Source organism: Poeciliopsis prolifica, unplaced genomic scaffold (assembly GCF_027474105.1).
Source record: "Poeciliopsis prolifica strain line A6 unplaced genomic scaffold, Auburn_PproV2 SCAFFOLD043, whole genome shotgun sequence".
NCBI lineage: Eukaryota > Metazoa > Chordata > Actinopteri > Cyprinodontiformes > Poeciliidae > Poeciliopsis > Poeciliopsis prolifica.
The window spans coordinates 467,019-482,717 of NW_026562418.1; the positions used below are offsets into that span (position 1 = coordinate 467,019).

The window sequence follows — 15,699 nt, forward strand, 5'->3', positions numbered from 1 at the left end:
ATTTTTTTTCTCATCCACATGAGGTCAAAATGGATAAAATACATAGAAGATCAATCTGGTTACATGCTAAAAAAAACTACATGCTTTTTGTGGTCATCAACAAGTTCCTGGTGTGACTCTGGATGGAAGTTTGACCACCCATCCTATTGAAACTGGTCAAATTTGTTCATATATATACTGGTGAATTTTCCTCAACAGATCCAGCTTTCTAGGAACAACCATAAAAAAAAAAAAATCAATATTGAATTGAAGTGATATTGTTTCACTATGCCTTCGCGCTGGTATGATGTTCTTTGGGGTGAAAGCCTGACCTCCACTTTGTGGAAAGGCTGTTCTGTTTTATTTTCCAGAAGGTTTTTGACTCGCTGCTCGTTTCATTTGACCCGGAAGCCACAGGTTGGTCATCAGGTTCGTGACGCGCGCGTGAAACGCCGCTGTGGACAGAGGCAACGGTGACCCAGGAGTTTCCACATCACGGCGACTTAAATCTTCTGGAGATGCTCCTGAGCATCCGAAGCAACTTCACTTCGTCGGAAGTCAGGCTGAACCAGAGGTCAGCGATTTGACGTCCTAAATCGAGCCAATTCAGAGGAACGTCTGGACCTGTAAACTCCAAGTGACCCTTGGAAAAAGAAAGTGGCTCAAGTTTCATGAACACCAACGGCTTCAATAATTTATGTTTTACAGTTTAATTAAAGAGCTAAAGGGTTTATCCAATTCTAGGTTCTGGAACAAAAAGCACTTTAAAATATTTATGAGAAGACCATAAAACTATTTTCTTAAACCGAAAGAAACTCCAACTTCATTGGAAAGAAAGACAGAACAAAAGAAGGACCCAATAATATATGCTTGTATATTTAGTGTTACTTGTATAATAAAATAAAAACACACAAAAAAATAATAGAAGTTGCTCTTTTATGTTTATGTCACAAATCATTTCTTTTTATGGCAGAAAACTAATTTAATTTAAATGAACTCTAACAATTTGTCCATGACAAAAATCTAAATAATTTTGCACATAACTGTTGTCTGTTGGATCTTTTTAATCCCTCAAAAATAACAAATAAATTGAAAAAAAAGTTTAACCACATCATGAAAAGCCTCAAATTAAAATAAAATGGCAATCATGATTATGAAGACAAGTGTATGTAAACTTACGACCTGCAATTTGCTGAATGAGTGGAAATACTGGTATTTTACGGCTCGGCGACGTCTCTTTGATGGTTTGCCTGTCATCCTCGTACACACACTGTGTTTTAGTGCAAGTGAAGTGAAGAGTCATCCAATAGAAGCGCTAACCGCCGCTCACCGCCGTCACGCCTCCTGTCACATCTGAACCACGCAGAGCCGCCAACTGATCGGGCTTCGGCGTAAATTGCAGGTTCTGGAGCGAAGGCTCGGCAGTTCAAAGAGTGAGAGTCCCAGACTCTGCTCTCTACCTTTGAACGCCACTCGGCTCCTGTTTATGAAAATTACAAAGGGATCAAACCTCCCCTGTTTGATCGGGATCAAAAACGCACAACTTCACTTAACCCCAGAAGGTGAATCATTCGGGAAATCAGAGGGAGAATTTAGAAAATATCCTTGCTTGCTGGAATTTGGATAAAAATAAATATCGAAACAATAAACTCAAAATAAATCAATAATAAAAAATTTTTTGGGAAATTTAAAAACAAAAATATTGTGAATGGACAAATGAGCATCATTCCTCTTAAACAGTGAGAGCTAAAGTTGGGTTGTGGTTGTGGTTCTTTCAAAATTTTCAAAAGCTATTCTGCATTTCTTGTGTTTTTCTCTGCTTCACCGTCACTGAATTCACTGCTTTCTCGTCACTGAGAAAGCAACAGGATTCTGCAGACTTGGTTGACAGCATACTGTGGGAATTTTGTGTGTATAAGGTCAAACCCTAAACATCGAGGACCGATAGCATTGGCGTACATGGTGCTTCCCCTGGTCTCTACTTTGAAACAGGAAGTCAGACTTTAGCTGACAACACAGAGGGAGGGGACATTCAAAACCTCCAACATCCCCAACTCAAGATTTTGTCTCTTTACCTTTGTCACTGGTATTTCCTTCGATTTGGTCTCAAACAGGTGTTCCAGTTTGGACGTATCCAACTTTACAGGTTCCACTTTGGACCAGAAGGAGTCTCCACTCCACTTGTGGTCCTGGTACTGACAGTCTGTTGGACGCACCTGAGGACAAACGGTCAACAGATTGACTCAGACTGCTTTCAAAAAAGGAAGTGTATACAGAGTCGCGTTTGCTGCTCACTCAGGTCTGTATATTTTAGGTTTTTGTGGCACTAGTGGCCTGCATTTCCACAATTCAGACAGGAAATCGGTCTCAGCAGGTTAGGACTGTTCCTGACTCACCTCGCTCCAGAACAGCCTAATTGTCTTCTTCTTCTTGTTGAAGAGAGGTGGCTCGGAGGGAGGGGGCGCCGTGGCTGGACCGCTAGAGGACGGAGGCGGCGGAGGCCTCAAGACGCCGATCAAGGGAGGTGGCGGAGGGCAGCAGCCTAGAATGGGGGGCGGCGGAGGAAGCCGCGGGATGAACGGCGGAGGAGGCGGCGGAGGCGGGAGGTCGCCACACCCTCCCATCAGAACGGCGTCCAGGATGTCCTTGTCGTCGTCGTCCGTCAGGTCGGTGAAGCTGATGTCCCTGATGCGCAGCTCTCGAGGGCTGGCCAGGAGCTGGTCCCAGATGGTGTCCGACTCCTTTTTGGGAGGGGGAGGGGGCGGCGGCGGCTCGTTGGCTGGGGCGTCCGGGTGGAGGTGGGACGAGCCAAGGTCTTTGACCAGGTCGCCGAAGCGCTCGGCGATCGGACGGATACTCCGTCGATGCTCCGACTTGTCCTCCTTGTTGCTGCTCTCCGGGCTCGTCTCCTGATGGGTCTCCCTGTCCTCTTCCTCCCCCTCCCCCTTCTCCTTCGCCTTCTCTTCCTCTTCCTCCTCGGCGCTGGGCTTTGAGCTCTGGGAGTACAGCATGTCCAGCATGAAGAGTTTGCTATCGAGGAGCTTGTTGCAATTCTCGTTCACTTCTGCCTCCTTAAAGCCTGGGGGACAAAAAAAAGGGTAAAGTGGTAATCCTAAAGTTATTTTGAAATTCCCGAAAATTAAAGCCACCAAAAAGGGGAATTTTGATGATTCTCCTTCAGAGGCTACCCACCATTCTCCGCGCTGACCCTCTCCTCTCTCTCCAAGGTGCTGCTGGCGGAGGAGATGCTGGAGGCCGAGCAGTTGTCCTTCTCGTTCACCTCCTCATTTTGTCGCTCCTTGTCACTAAGGATGCCGCTGTCCTCCTCCGCCTCCTCCTCTCTCTGCTGCTCCGCTTCCTGCTCGGGCTCCTTCCCGTCCTCCTCCTGGTCCGCCGCCGCTTCCTCCTGCACTTCCTCGTCCTCCACTTCCTTCTGCTCTTCCACTTCCCCTGCTTCCGCCGCCGCCTGTTTCTCTTCCGCTTCTACGCTGCCACTGGAGTCGTCGGCCTCTTCTGTCACGAGAGAGCGCGGCGTTTCAGTCGCACTGGAATTTGCCTCGAATGAGAGTTTTAAAGACCAGAACTATTTGTAACAAAGTGGCACAACATTGGCCTGGATGGAACTGAACCGTTTTCCGGCAAGAAAAATAAAAACGCGCCGCCGTGGCGTAATGTAAACGATACAGGCGGCGCACAAAGCCGGGCTGTTGGAGGAGCTCGATATGAGCAGGAAATGAGGAATTAAGTTCCTGTTTACGTCGGATCCCGCCCGTGCTCACGGTACACACACGTAAATCAGCAGCACAGTCAGCGCAGTGATGCAGGCTGGGTCTAGAAAAACACGGCGCAGACGCTCGTGCCCCAAAACAAGGCTGGTTTTTGTTGTTGTTTTTTTTTTTTTTTTTTTTACTTCTTGCGCGAGATGTTTGGGGATCACTCTGTCAAAAGCGTCTTTCAAAAACCAGTTTGACCCTTGCCCTCAGATCCTCCCTGTCACTGCGAACCTCCACAATCTGCCCTGTTTTTTTCTCTTCCACTGCATTCAGTCTTATGCCAGTTGAAACGGCGAAAGCGAGGCAGTTTTTCGTTTTACTGCTGAGGGGCAAAACAGATGCTCGGGGAGTTGAGCAGATGACCTTCTGGTTTTTGTTCAGACTCGAGGACCTGCTAACACTCGCAGAGATACACACTGCCGAGTCACAACGAGCCACGACTCGCTAGTTTTAGATGCTAATCAGCCGACGTTGATGTTTGGCATTTATCTTTTCTTTTTTTTTATTTTTTTTTTACATGTGGGGCCTAAGGATATAATAAATGACCTAAACGGATTAGCTCCACTAGCATGCTAACTGCGTATTTAGCCTGAATGGAAGGCAACGATCATTAAATGAATGAGTAAAACGTGCAGGCGGAGATCAGACACTCATTATTGTTTTAATTTGGATTTTTTTTGTCTTAAAAGTGTTTTCATTTTTGTGAGGTGTCATCATTGTCCTCAAAGCACCTTCTAAAAAATATATATATAATTATTGTCATTATAAATACTAATACTGATGTTGCCGTGGTTGAAGGCTTCCGGGTATTTATACTCATTTACATGTATTCATGTGAGGTGACAGAGCGGACCAGCAGCTGTCATCTATTTCCCGGAAATCAGGATTTATAAAGGAAAGGTGCGCGCGCACTTTTCGAAATTTTCCCGCAAGCCAAGGTTTAGTGTGAAAACTCTTTCATGCACGAGGCCCCTGGTGGTTCTGTCAAAACACAAGTTCTCCTACCAGCCTCAGAGGGGGTGCAGGCGGTGCCCGGCGTCTCGGGTTCAAGGTCGGCTTCTCCTTCCTCCTGGGAGGCAAAAGACGATGGCGTGCTGCTGCGCGACGACGAGGGCCAGGCCTCCGAGGGCTCAAAGGGCAGGCTGAGGTCAGGCCGAGTCCTGGACGCCCGGACGCGGTCCCTCTCGTACTCCTCCGCCGCCAGACGCTCTACGTTCTTATACCTGAAGGAGAGCGAAAGATGAGTCGCCGATGTTGGCTAAAAATCTGGACCAACGACGGCGTATCGATTATAAGCGATGCAACGGAGAGTCAGTGGATCTCAAGTCTCCTCTGCTGCTGTCAATGCCACTTGAACACGACGTTGCAACTAACTCCTCTGCCTCTGCCTGCTAATCTTTCAGCATCAAACCTGCCACCCGTAAAGATTTGGAAGAAAAGGAGAGAGAGTAGAGAACAACAAAAAATAAATGGTTGAAGAAAGGCCAGACCTGTTGCAGATCCCTTCCTGACGTCTTTTTCTCCGACCACTAAACTTCCCCGTTCAACCTGCTGGCCCTCTCGGAAATTCAGGGCACTGAGTCAGTCCTCCCTCCCTCTCTGTCTGTCTCTCTCTCTGTGTTTTCTTCTTTCTCTGACCCCTCCTCTTTCCCACCGCGCTGTGAATGTGTGCAGCTTCTGTTCGGGCTTCATTAGCATCAGGACACTTCAGATGTCTGAAGAAACCAGACACGAACACCATGGTGTGTGTTGGGTCCCCTATCTGCATGTGATTAGGCGTGAACCGAAGTTAGTGTGAGCCAAGTGTGTATAGTTGGCTTCAACGTAGTTTATGTATACACATACACACACAAACACGCGAGAGCACGCACACACACACACACACACACAAGCGCTGCATGGGAGTTTGCGAAGCACACCTCTCCTGCTTGAGACCTGATTGTGAGTTAATCCCTCTTTGAGAACAGAGAATTTCTGCAGAACTGCGTCTTGACCAATTAAAGCAGACACTGTTGTATGACCTGCTCATGTTTGCTCAGGATGCACCAAAACGACCACAGAAGCAACAAAAATCATCATCACAAATAAGACGACTTGATCTATAATTTACTTAAAGCTGCATTCCAGCATAAAAAAGAAGAAAAACATTTAGATTTTCCACATAAACCCTTGTTTTAATCTGTTTGTTCCACATAAACCCTCAAACATGTAACAGCTGAAAGCGAAGAGGACGGCGAACTGTCTTCAGGCCGATTGAAAAAAGATGAAAAGAGCTACTTAGTCATCTGTAAACCTTTCTTTCCACACAGATTTATGTGAAATATATAATCAATGCTATCTGGCAGAGTTGTTCAGTTGAGAAAACGGCTAGCATGCTTTGAGACTGGACAGTCGGCCAGAAGCTAGAGGAGAAAACGTGAGATGGCAGAATCATAAGGATGGGCGTCAGACGGACAGTGAGTTTCAGACTCTTTGTTCCTCTGTCTGCTTCTCTTTCACTTCTCAATGCTTTCCAGACAAACTCTGCATTTATGAATGGCGAGCTTTTAGCTGCTAGCGCTCGTTTGTGTCAGAGCCGCACAACTGTGTGTGTGTGTGTGTTGCAGAAAACCAAACACCAAGTGACGGGTTGAGAAGTCATCACTCCACTGTGAATAAACCCCCCCGACCCGCAACACGTGACCCCGGCTGGGTGTGACCCCCCCGGCGCAGGGCGCTCTCTGTGCGCCGGATGATCCTGGGAACAAGCCGCAGAGGGGAGAGTTGAAGAGGATTTGCATATTCACTAATCCCACAAAAGGCAGCGAGCCTGTCGTCTAATCCGTTACTTTATCTAAAACTCCGAGACGCCGTTTCTTTTTAGACACATTCCCTGCATTAAATGCAAACCTTGTAAATGTTTAATCTATGATTAAAAAATGTTTCACTATCGTGTCTTATGGGACTATGCATAATATGTGATTACTATGAAGCTTCTGGGATGCATGGAATAGAATTACATTGGATTTAAGGGTTTTACAGGTCTGCAAAAACCAGAACACAAAAATTTCAGGAAATTATTTTCAGTTTTATTGTTCACATTCTGTCCACACTCACACCTCTTTTGATCCTTTCGTCTTGTTTTAGTCTTTTCACTTTTCTTTCCTTCAGTCCCTCTTGCTGCCTTCCTTTTCTTTTTCCTCGTCTTTTCATTCGTCCCGTCTTCATTCTTCATTTCTTTCCTTTCTGTTTCATTTCTTTGCTATTATTCTTAATTTCTTTTCTTTTGTTTATTCTTTGTTTCCCTGTGGTCTTGCCTACTAATTTGACTAAATCTTGTTTTCATTTAATTTCTGTGCAACTTTTTGTTCTCTGACATTTTACACGTTCTAAACAAATAAAAGTTTCCAAGATTATGACTGAGAGCATTTAACTATCCTGTTTGTCTGAAGTGATATTAACACTTGTAACATTAGTAGTCTTAGTGTAACTGTTTAAACTTTAATAGGTGTAAATATTTAATGCCTTAAAACTCATTCGCCAGCGTCCGATATGGTTTGTTGCAAAGCGCGGCCCACAGAGAGACCCACAGAGAGACCCGGCTGTCAAACCATCTGTTTTGTTATCTGGAGTTAAAGCTCTAACTCTTCCTTTTGGACCAGATGTTTCTGTGCTGTTTGTCAAGTAAATGGTCACCACCGGGACTTTAGGTGGGGAGGACACAAAAATGTGCGCTAGCCCGATGAGCACGACACCCAGATGCGTCGTAAATACAACACACCACGTTGACATGGGTCATCTTCTGAGAACCTGGGCTCTCGGTTAAAACGGGGAGCAACAGAGCGGCTCCGGGTGCAGCGTTCAAACAGCTGGCTCGCAAATAAAAAGGGCCACAACGAGAATGACTGGTGAGTCCCTGGCCTCCCGTGATTCCCATCCGCGCACAAACGCAGATCTGCAGGCCTCGTGAAAATTCTTCCTGCGTGTAAGGAGACGATCGGTGCGAGAATTTACCTCCGAACCGGGTTGTCCCGAGACGCGCAGCGAAAACCATCAGCTCCCGAACGGCGAGGAGGATGGAGAAAACAGGCGAACGCGGGCAAACGCGTCACATGGCACTGTGAAGAAGCGGGAACTTACCGCTCCTCCCGCGCGTGCCGGGCCTCTTCCATCTTATCCACATAGTCGCGGCTGAGACACACAAACAGAAGATGGATAAAGGTAAGCATCGTGCCCAGTCCCACCAGCACGGCAAACAAAAACCACAAAAAGAAGTCGATTCCGATCTGCGACGTGGTAAAACCAGTTTGTTATATTTCTTTTTCTTCTTGAAAACCAAACCTACATTTAATAAATATGAACAATTATACACGTATGCAATGGATAACTTTACTGCGGCATTCAATTATGTTATTATAACAATTGCAAACATTGTGCTTGTTCCTCTCCTCCCGCTCTTCCTCACACTTTACGAAGCTCCACGTTCAAACAAAGCAAACGTTGCGCCTCACCTGTGCTTGTTCCTCTCCTCCCGTTCGATCCTCTGCAGCCTCTCCTCCCTCTCCACACGGCGGCGCTCTCGCTCAGCCGCCAGAGACTCCTGGTGCTGTCGGTAGGACGACGACAGCAGTCCCCCTAATGCCACCCTGACAACAAACAGGCGCCGTCATGAGGCCTTCTGTGTGTTTATTACAAACGTGTTCCCTCCACTTTGGTGTGCTTTTTTGTTTTCTCTGTCAGGAAGTGTTGGGGTAAAAGTCGACGCTGGCCCTCTCACCTGGAGGTTGTGGGTGTACTCGGGGTGCTGAACGACGAGACTCCATTCCTAAAGGACACAAGAAAACAGTCAAAGAAAAATGGCAACACTGAAGGAAGCCGGTGTCACCAGACACTGCACAAGACTGGATCCCCGAGCACAAGACCCCGTCTTACATAACACCGCTGACGCAACACTGGGGTGACCCACATTACCCACTGCTGAAGCGTTTGTGTTTGTGAAACAGTTGCTGGCTTTAGATGTAAAACTTTTGCTGCCCAAATGAAAGTGATGACGTAAAGAGAACCGTGTTTGTACCGCTTGAACGTTTCTTCATTTTATCACCTCACAGAGGCATTTTGGTGTGATTTACTTTTGCTTATTTATGTAGTTTTTTTGTCGTTACGGTGACTCATTACTCTGAAAACTCAAAAAAAAAAAAAACAGCCGTTTTGTGAAAACTTTTCCAAGCCGTCCTGATCAGATGGGACGGAAACCCCTTCACCTGTTGCCAGGGCAACATATGGTGGTGGTAGCATCATCGGTGTGCTTGTCATGAGTGGGTTTGAGGAAACTAAAAGTAGCTGAAAAACGTGGTGGGAAACGTTCAAAACGTGAGAAAAAAAATTTCAACGGGCGTGAATACTTTTGTGAGTGGATGTGAATAAAATTATTTTTTATGGCAAAAAAGAATGGAAGCAAATTCAGGCGCATTGTTTCAGAAACAGAGATGAACACAATGAATGTTCTCACTAGCAGAGTCGACTAAGTGACCCGTATTCCTCACAAGCTGCACAGTAGAGGTTGTGTGAAAACCCAAAATACAGGAGAGAACTAAAAGCGAAGCATGGAAACAGAAAGAAGAGATAAAGCATTGCTAAAAGGAAAGAAACTAAGGGGAATGGGTGAGATTTAAAGTCAGAGAGGATAAGAAGGGATCAGTGGATGCTCTACTGTGCTGAAAAACAGGGGAACAGCTTGGAACTGTGAAAGCTCCCGACAAGTGCAGATTACCGACCCAGCAGGAGAGCTAATGAAGACCGAGAACAGCTAAGTGAAGAGAGGAGAGAGGAAAGCAACAGCAGCGATGGACTCCAGGCGTGAAGCGCGTGACGGGAAGGAGGTGAAACGAAAACAAGCCGGTGAGCCAGAAAAGTGGTGCCGAAAGAAATCCAAAGTCGGTGCCAGAAAACACAAAAGGACGAAACAGAGAGTGGATGCACAAAAAAATAAAATGAAGAGACATCTCCTGGTAGCCATGAGAACAAGAAGAAGAAGAAGTTCTGCTCTCCGTCTGACCTGGGAGGTTTGGTTTGGGGCGACTCCTCGCTGCGTTTAGCCTGAGCCGTCGGCGCCGGCTCATCGTCCAGGTCGTACGAGAAGAGGTGGAAGGGCGAGTGGGGCAGGTAGGGGACGCGGTTGGGGGACAGGCGGGAGCTGCCGCGCAGCGGCGGGCTGACTTCCTTGGTGGCGGGGACGGTGACTGTAGAGCGCTTCCTGGCCAGCAGGGTGGCCAGCAGGGAGGGCTGGGACTGGGGGCTGAGACTACCGCCACACTCTGGAGAAAGGGGCGTCGGGGTGGAGGGCGGCGACGTCGACGGCGGGTGAATTTCTGCCTGATTCTTCGGCTCATTGTCCTTTTTGGTTCCCTTTCTGGAGGAGATGGTGATGGACTGAAGGGTGGTCCTGTGGACGGTGGGTGTAGGGCACGCAGCCCTGGGAACAGAGGATTGGATTGAAGGTTTTAGAAAACATACCTGGAGAGAGGCTGTTAACAAAACCACAACAGACTCGGGCAGGGCATCTGCAGGTCTCAACAAGTCAAATTTAAGATCTTTTAATTTCCACTTTGAATGAATTTGAGAGTAAAAAAACTAAACGCAGAGGACGGTCGAGGAATGTGCCGAGCAAGAACTGTGAAATCTCTGGGGTTTTCTTTCACAAATTTAAGACATTTTAAGACTTCTTATGAATGTCACAGGCTCAGACTAACTAAAACGAAACACACGCTCACATTTACTACTGCTTCCCTACACAAAACACCAGGACACATGAAAGCGGTGCTACATTTGACTTCCATGTGGCCACCAAGACCTACAATACCTGGGGGTGGTCTGATTAGCCCCCTCCTTCTCATCCGAGTCAGATTCAGTCACAGGAGTCTCTTCCTCCTCCTCCTCCTCCTCCTCTACGCCACATTCTTCCTCTCTATGGCGGTCGAGGAAGGGAAACGCACACATGAAGGGAAGATTCGGGGGGAAGAGATGAAGCGGTACATGAGACCAGCATGCAAATAGACACCTTCACATAAATAAGGAAGGTTAGACGAGGCCGACATGACGATTAGATATGACCTGAGGGCCTGACGGGCATTTAGTTTGGGAGACAAGCAGGGATGTGACAAGACGGTTAAAGGAGCGAATTGAGAACATGAGGAGGGACCCTAACACTGGCGGATGAGTGTTTCTGATTAGACGCTCGGTGCCTCCAGCAGGTCAAGATGCTCATGGAGACCAGTTGTGAAGGCGGGAACGAAGGAAAGGAAATATTATATTTACGGAAAGTTTCCAGGACGTATAATAACGAGATGCGGGACAAAGTTAAGAACATGAAAGCAAACATATTAGATAAAAACGCGTTGGGATTTCCCTTCTTTTTTTCTAGATGCGTGTTAATCCTCATGTGCAGAGTTGACATGTTAAGAATATCCGGGGCTTGGACCTTAAGCTGCTCTGGTCACATGACCGCGGCGGCGCGAGGACGAAGCAGGACGTTAAGACAAGAGATAACAGATTGGAACGTGTTAAAAACAGATTTCCTAATATGTAGGAAATGATCACAGCACTGCAATATCACTGCACCGGTTTAGCAGAATGAAGGCTTGGATTAGATTTGGAGATAACTCTGAAAACACAGCGGACAGCAGACATCGGGGATGTTTCATCACAGAAGGAAAATCCACACTGTTACTGCGGGATGGGAGGAGGATACACACTGGTTACATCCTGTGCACGAGGGGCAGTCGCTGTGCTTCCCGGGAATGTTTGAACTTACATGGACGGAAGGAAACCTGACAGAGCTCTGAGGCAAAAAGCGGTAAAACTATCACGTTTGGCTTTGAAAGGTCGTCTTCCAGCAAACTCCACAACTCATCTACTGTCCTGTGGACGAGCGCTCTCACCTCTCACTGAGGTCCTCCGCCCTGTGTCCGCTGAACGGCTGGAAGCCGGCTTTCTGTGGGGACGCGGGGCTGCAGGGGGCCTGCCCGGGTCGGCCGAGCGAGGCCCGGCGACTCCGACGCCTCTCCAGGCCTCGATGCTTCTCCGCTCCACCGAGGCTGACGCGCCGGCGGTCGCGGCATCCCGTTGGCGGCGGCTGGCTGTCGTCGTCGCCGTCTTCGTGACGTAGAGTCGTCTGGAAGACAGGGGAGGCGGGAGGTGGAAAAATAAGACAACTGCAAAAATGTAAAGTCTTACCAAGTGTTTTTGGTCTACTTTTCAGTGCACACATCTTTGTATGCTGGAAATAAGACAAAACTAACTTACAAGTATCATTTCAGCACAATATAGGAACTAAAACTTTTCAGTCAATGTTATGATTCACTGGCTTAAACCAAGCCCCCCATTTCTTACAAGTTACTTCTAAGTTAGTTCTGTCTCTAGAAACGAGACCAAAAATACTTGGTAAGATTTGATGTTTCTGCTGAGTGATGAAAGTTTCTTCTCTTGAAGAACCAAGAGAAGCAAGGTCCATCTAAGCAGTATATATATTTATGGCCCGTCTGATCTGTAGCACTTTGCACATTACCAATGCATGGTTCGTTTGTACCTCGTAAATGTTGAGCTGCTCCACCAAGTCCAGGTCGGTGCCTTTCCTTCCCAGGTGTCTCTGGGATACTGTGTCCATGCCTTGTTCCTCCAGACTGTCCACCATGTCGTAGAAGGAGTCCTGGTCAGGCAACGCCGCGAGCGTCTGCAGAAACCACCAAAAACATAAGTCACAACGTACGCGATATGTTATGTAGTCAAAATGTTACAGTGTGTGAGATTCAAGGCCCGGAGAGGCAAATCCCTCTCGGCTCCAGCAGGAAGCTTAACCTTCTAGATGACCATTGTGTGATAAAATATTACTCTCTCAATCGAATCAAAGCAGTTTTTGTCTCTAAACTACCAACCAATCAGTTTGTTTGATTCTGTGATCGCAAAGATTCATGCAAAATCTACAGAATCCCACACTTTCTCATATTAACGCATTATTGTGACTTTACTAGAAGTTCTCAATAGAAATGATCAGACTTTGGGCTTCCACGATGCTAAATCCCACCTGCAGGTGGCGGTATTTGTTGGCGATCAATGTGGAGAACTTAAAGAAAAGTCACTTTTACCATCACGCATGAGCAAAAATACTGCAAAATGTCCTGCAAATATTTCTAAATCAGGGATTTTGACCGCAAAAAAACAATCCCAATCATCAGAGTGAAGAGATTTTTAGTGTCATTTAATATTATCGAATGCAGACACAGCTGTTTACTAATATTTTAGCAGTTTGTCAATAGGTTTTATTGACACGTTCTGGCACATTGACATGGCCCAAGATGAATCATAATAGTTATGGAGGAATCAAAATGCCCCAGAGAAGCTTTTATATAGCCACCTTGTTGACGAGGGTCATGGCGTAGACCAGCAGCTCGGTGTCCACTCCGTCTTTCTCCTGCAAGATCTCCATGGCATTGAACCAAGACTTGCAGCCTGAAATTTGCACGGACAATAAAATATTAACTCTCATCTGCATTCAGGCAAACCAAAAATATACGTATCAATCTGAGGAGGAACACTATGCATGGTTGTACCTCTCTTCGTGTCCACGGAGGCGATGGCCTGTATGAGCAGCGGCGCGTTGGACTCGGAGTACTCCACAAACACCAGCAGCAGCTTCAGAGCCGTTTTCACCACCAGCCGGAACTGAAAGGGGGGGAAACAAGAAACCTCCAAACGTGAAAACACATTTCTGAAAATGGACCGGCATGGTTTCTGGTGGCTCCCAGTCAGCTTGCCTGTTTTTACACTATTTCACGATCACGCCTTACTATTTCCTCCCGTCCCGGTTTTTATTTGATTCCCCAAAATAAACCACTTTTCCCCACTTCACTTGCTGCAGCAGTTTGTTTGTTATTCTAGATGGACTGTGAACACAAATGGTTATATAAATGCTCAAGTTCCATCTATATGTGAATACAATTTTCTTAAGACGGTCATATTCCCATCGAATCTGATTCTAATCCTCATTCAACCTTTATTTGCTTTATTGTACAGAAAAGTAACTCATAACACAACCAAACCAAAATATCTCAGAATTTAACAAGCTGGTAGAAAATTTAAATGATCTTTGGACACAGTGGGAACAAAATGTTTACCTTTAACTTTTCTCACAGTAGTACGACGACGCGGTTTAGGGGGGACCTGGTTGGCTTTACGCTTTGACACATAATGAATGGCGCAGTTTTAAGATGTGGAAGCAAAGAAAAACAGACGTTATTTTGCTCCTTTGTTTGTTTGCCTCCTCTCTAAGCAATCAGAAGCACTTCTGGGAAGATGCACACTTGTTTACACAGCTGGGATTCGGTGATGTAAAAAAACAAAACAAAAAAAAAAACCTCCATAATGCAAAATGCGATTCAGAGAGGAGAGTCGGTTCAGAGGCAAACTGCAGTTAGGGTGGGATGTGATGTTAAGGGTGACAGTTACGGTCAGGAAAGTAACTGTTACGGTAAAACGGATTATTTTTAGAGTTGTTGTTTTTTTTTTTTTTTTTTTTTTTTTATAAGACCCTCCCTGCCCCCCATGTTGCATGCGATTTGTCTTCCCTCAGCAACCGGTGAAGTTCTCCAACGAAAAGGTGCTGCAGAGTCGTACATGCCGCACACGTTATAATATCTGTTTACACGCTTCTCCGCAAGATCAGCTAAAGAAGGGGGGAAAAAAAACAAACCACGTCAGCTGAGAGCGCAGGCCGCGCTCTCGGATGTGTTTGTGTGCGTTTCCTTGGATGGCTGCTAAAAATACAGTTTCCCAAACAATGGGTGGCTGTTCAAAGCTAATGACAGCCTGCAGTCTTTCTCTTTTTTTTCCTCTCTCCTCTTCTTTCTCTTCTTGTGCACAGACGCTTCGCCGTTACCTTTGAGCCAATCAGAGTGTAGAGCCACTGGATGGTCTCCGGGTGGCCGATGACGCCGTTCATCCCGTCCACGTACAGCATGATCTGCCCCAGGGCTGACGAAAGGATCAGGAGAGAGAAACAAGGGTTGAGATTTTTATCCACAACTATGTACTGAGGTCAAAGCAAAAACAAGCGAATTTAATGGTGACGGACGAGAAATCCTAAAGTCTCTCAAAACGGTTTCGACACACCAACACAACGAGAATAAAAGCATCTTGTGACTTTTGATTGTGTCGAAACACGAGTGAGTCTTTTCCTGATTGACCCATCAGAGAAAAAAAAAGACATTTCTTTGTTGCTTCTCAGACTGACACAGTTGTAAACGGCATTATGGAGAAGCACCGCTGTGATGACGTGATGAAGGCGGAAAGAGTAGGAGCTTCTTAAAGAAACAGAAGCCCAAATCCAATGTGTCAAACTGCAAAGTCAAATGTATTTGAAGTTATTTTTGATGTATACAGCATTTTTATAAAAACTGAAGATGAAATAGTGACTTGATTGTGCTATAAAATGGAACTTCATGCCAGGAAAATACATTGTACCGCCCCTTTAAATACAGTGCAGTAGCTGTACATCTGAAAAAATGGAGAGAACAGCTGGTATTTATATATTTACCTTCCTGTTGAGTTTGGAGCAAGAACATTTAATGGCATAAAGCAAATTGTCAGTAACGGCTTTGTTTCTTTTCATTTTGCCAATTAGGATGATCTTTGCTTTAATCCTCCTCAAACATGGCAGCATGTTTGAAATCTGTTTTGGTTCCACATTTACAGAGTCAAAACTGAATGGAATGGACCAAATGCTATGTGATTTAGAGATACAGGAAGGAAGTTCATTTGAGGTGAAATGAATCAAAAGTGTTGCAAGATTTTAACTGTGAGAGTAGAAAAAAACTTGAAGAGACATGGACGGTGTCGCTTTAGCACAAAATGTTTGTCAGTTTTACTCGACAAAACCGTTGCGCAGTAAAAACACATGCACTAGAGCGAAACGGAT

The 15,699-nt window shown here is 46.0% G+C and overlaps 1 protein-coding gene across 5 annotated transcripts in view; it reads right to left on the reverse strand.

The window, feature by feature from the left end:
- fhod3a (formin homology 2 domain containing 3a) overlaps nucleotides 1-15,699 on the reverse strand; it is a 66,969-nt gene that overhangs the window by 9,032 nt on the left and 42,238 nt on the right. For 2 of the 5 annotated variants that reach the window (XM_055055929.1, XM_055055928.1), the window contains exons 6-19: nucleotides 14,662-14,756; nucleotides 13,337-13,448; nucleotides 13,141-13,235; nucleotides 12,316-12,459; nucleotides 11,669-11,901; nucleotides 10,591-10,695; nucleotides 9,787-10,203; nucleotides 8,509-8,556; nucleotides 8,243-8,377; nucleotides 7,872-7,922; nucleotides 4,758-4,975; nucleotides 3,172-3,492; nucleotides 2,376-3,058; nucleotides 2,055-2,195 (exon numbers count right to left, since the gene is read on the reverse strand). In XM_055055929.1, the coding sequence (XP_054911904.1) occupies nucleotides 2,055-2,195; nucleotides 2,376-3,058; nucleotides 3,172-3,492; nucleotides 4,758-4,975; nucleotides 7,872-7,922; nucleotides 8,243-8,377; nucleotides 8,509-8,556; nucleotides 9,787-10,203; nucleotides 10,591-10,695; nucleotides 11,669-11,901; nucleotides 12,316-12,459; nucleotides 13,141-13,235; nucleotides 13,337-13,448; nucleotides 14,662-14,756 (2,798 nt within the window). The remainder of the gene's footprint in view (nucleotides 1-2,054; nucleotides 2,196-2,375; nucleotides 3,059-3,171; nucleotides 3,493-4,757; nucleotides 4,976-7,871; nucleotides 7,923-8,242; nucleotides 8,378-8,508; nucleotides 8,557-9,786; nucleotides 10,204-10,590; nucleotides 10,696-11,668; nucleotides 11,902-12,315; nucleotides 12,460-13,140; nucleotides 13,236-13,336; nucleotides 13,449-14,661; nucleotides 14,757-15,699) is intronic. The other 3 variants (XM_055055930.1, XM_055055931.1, XM_055055932.1) reach the window with 3 other exon arrangements.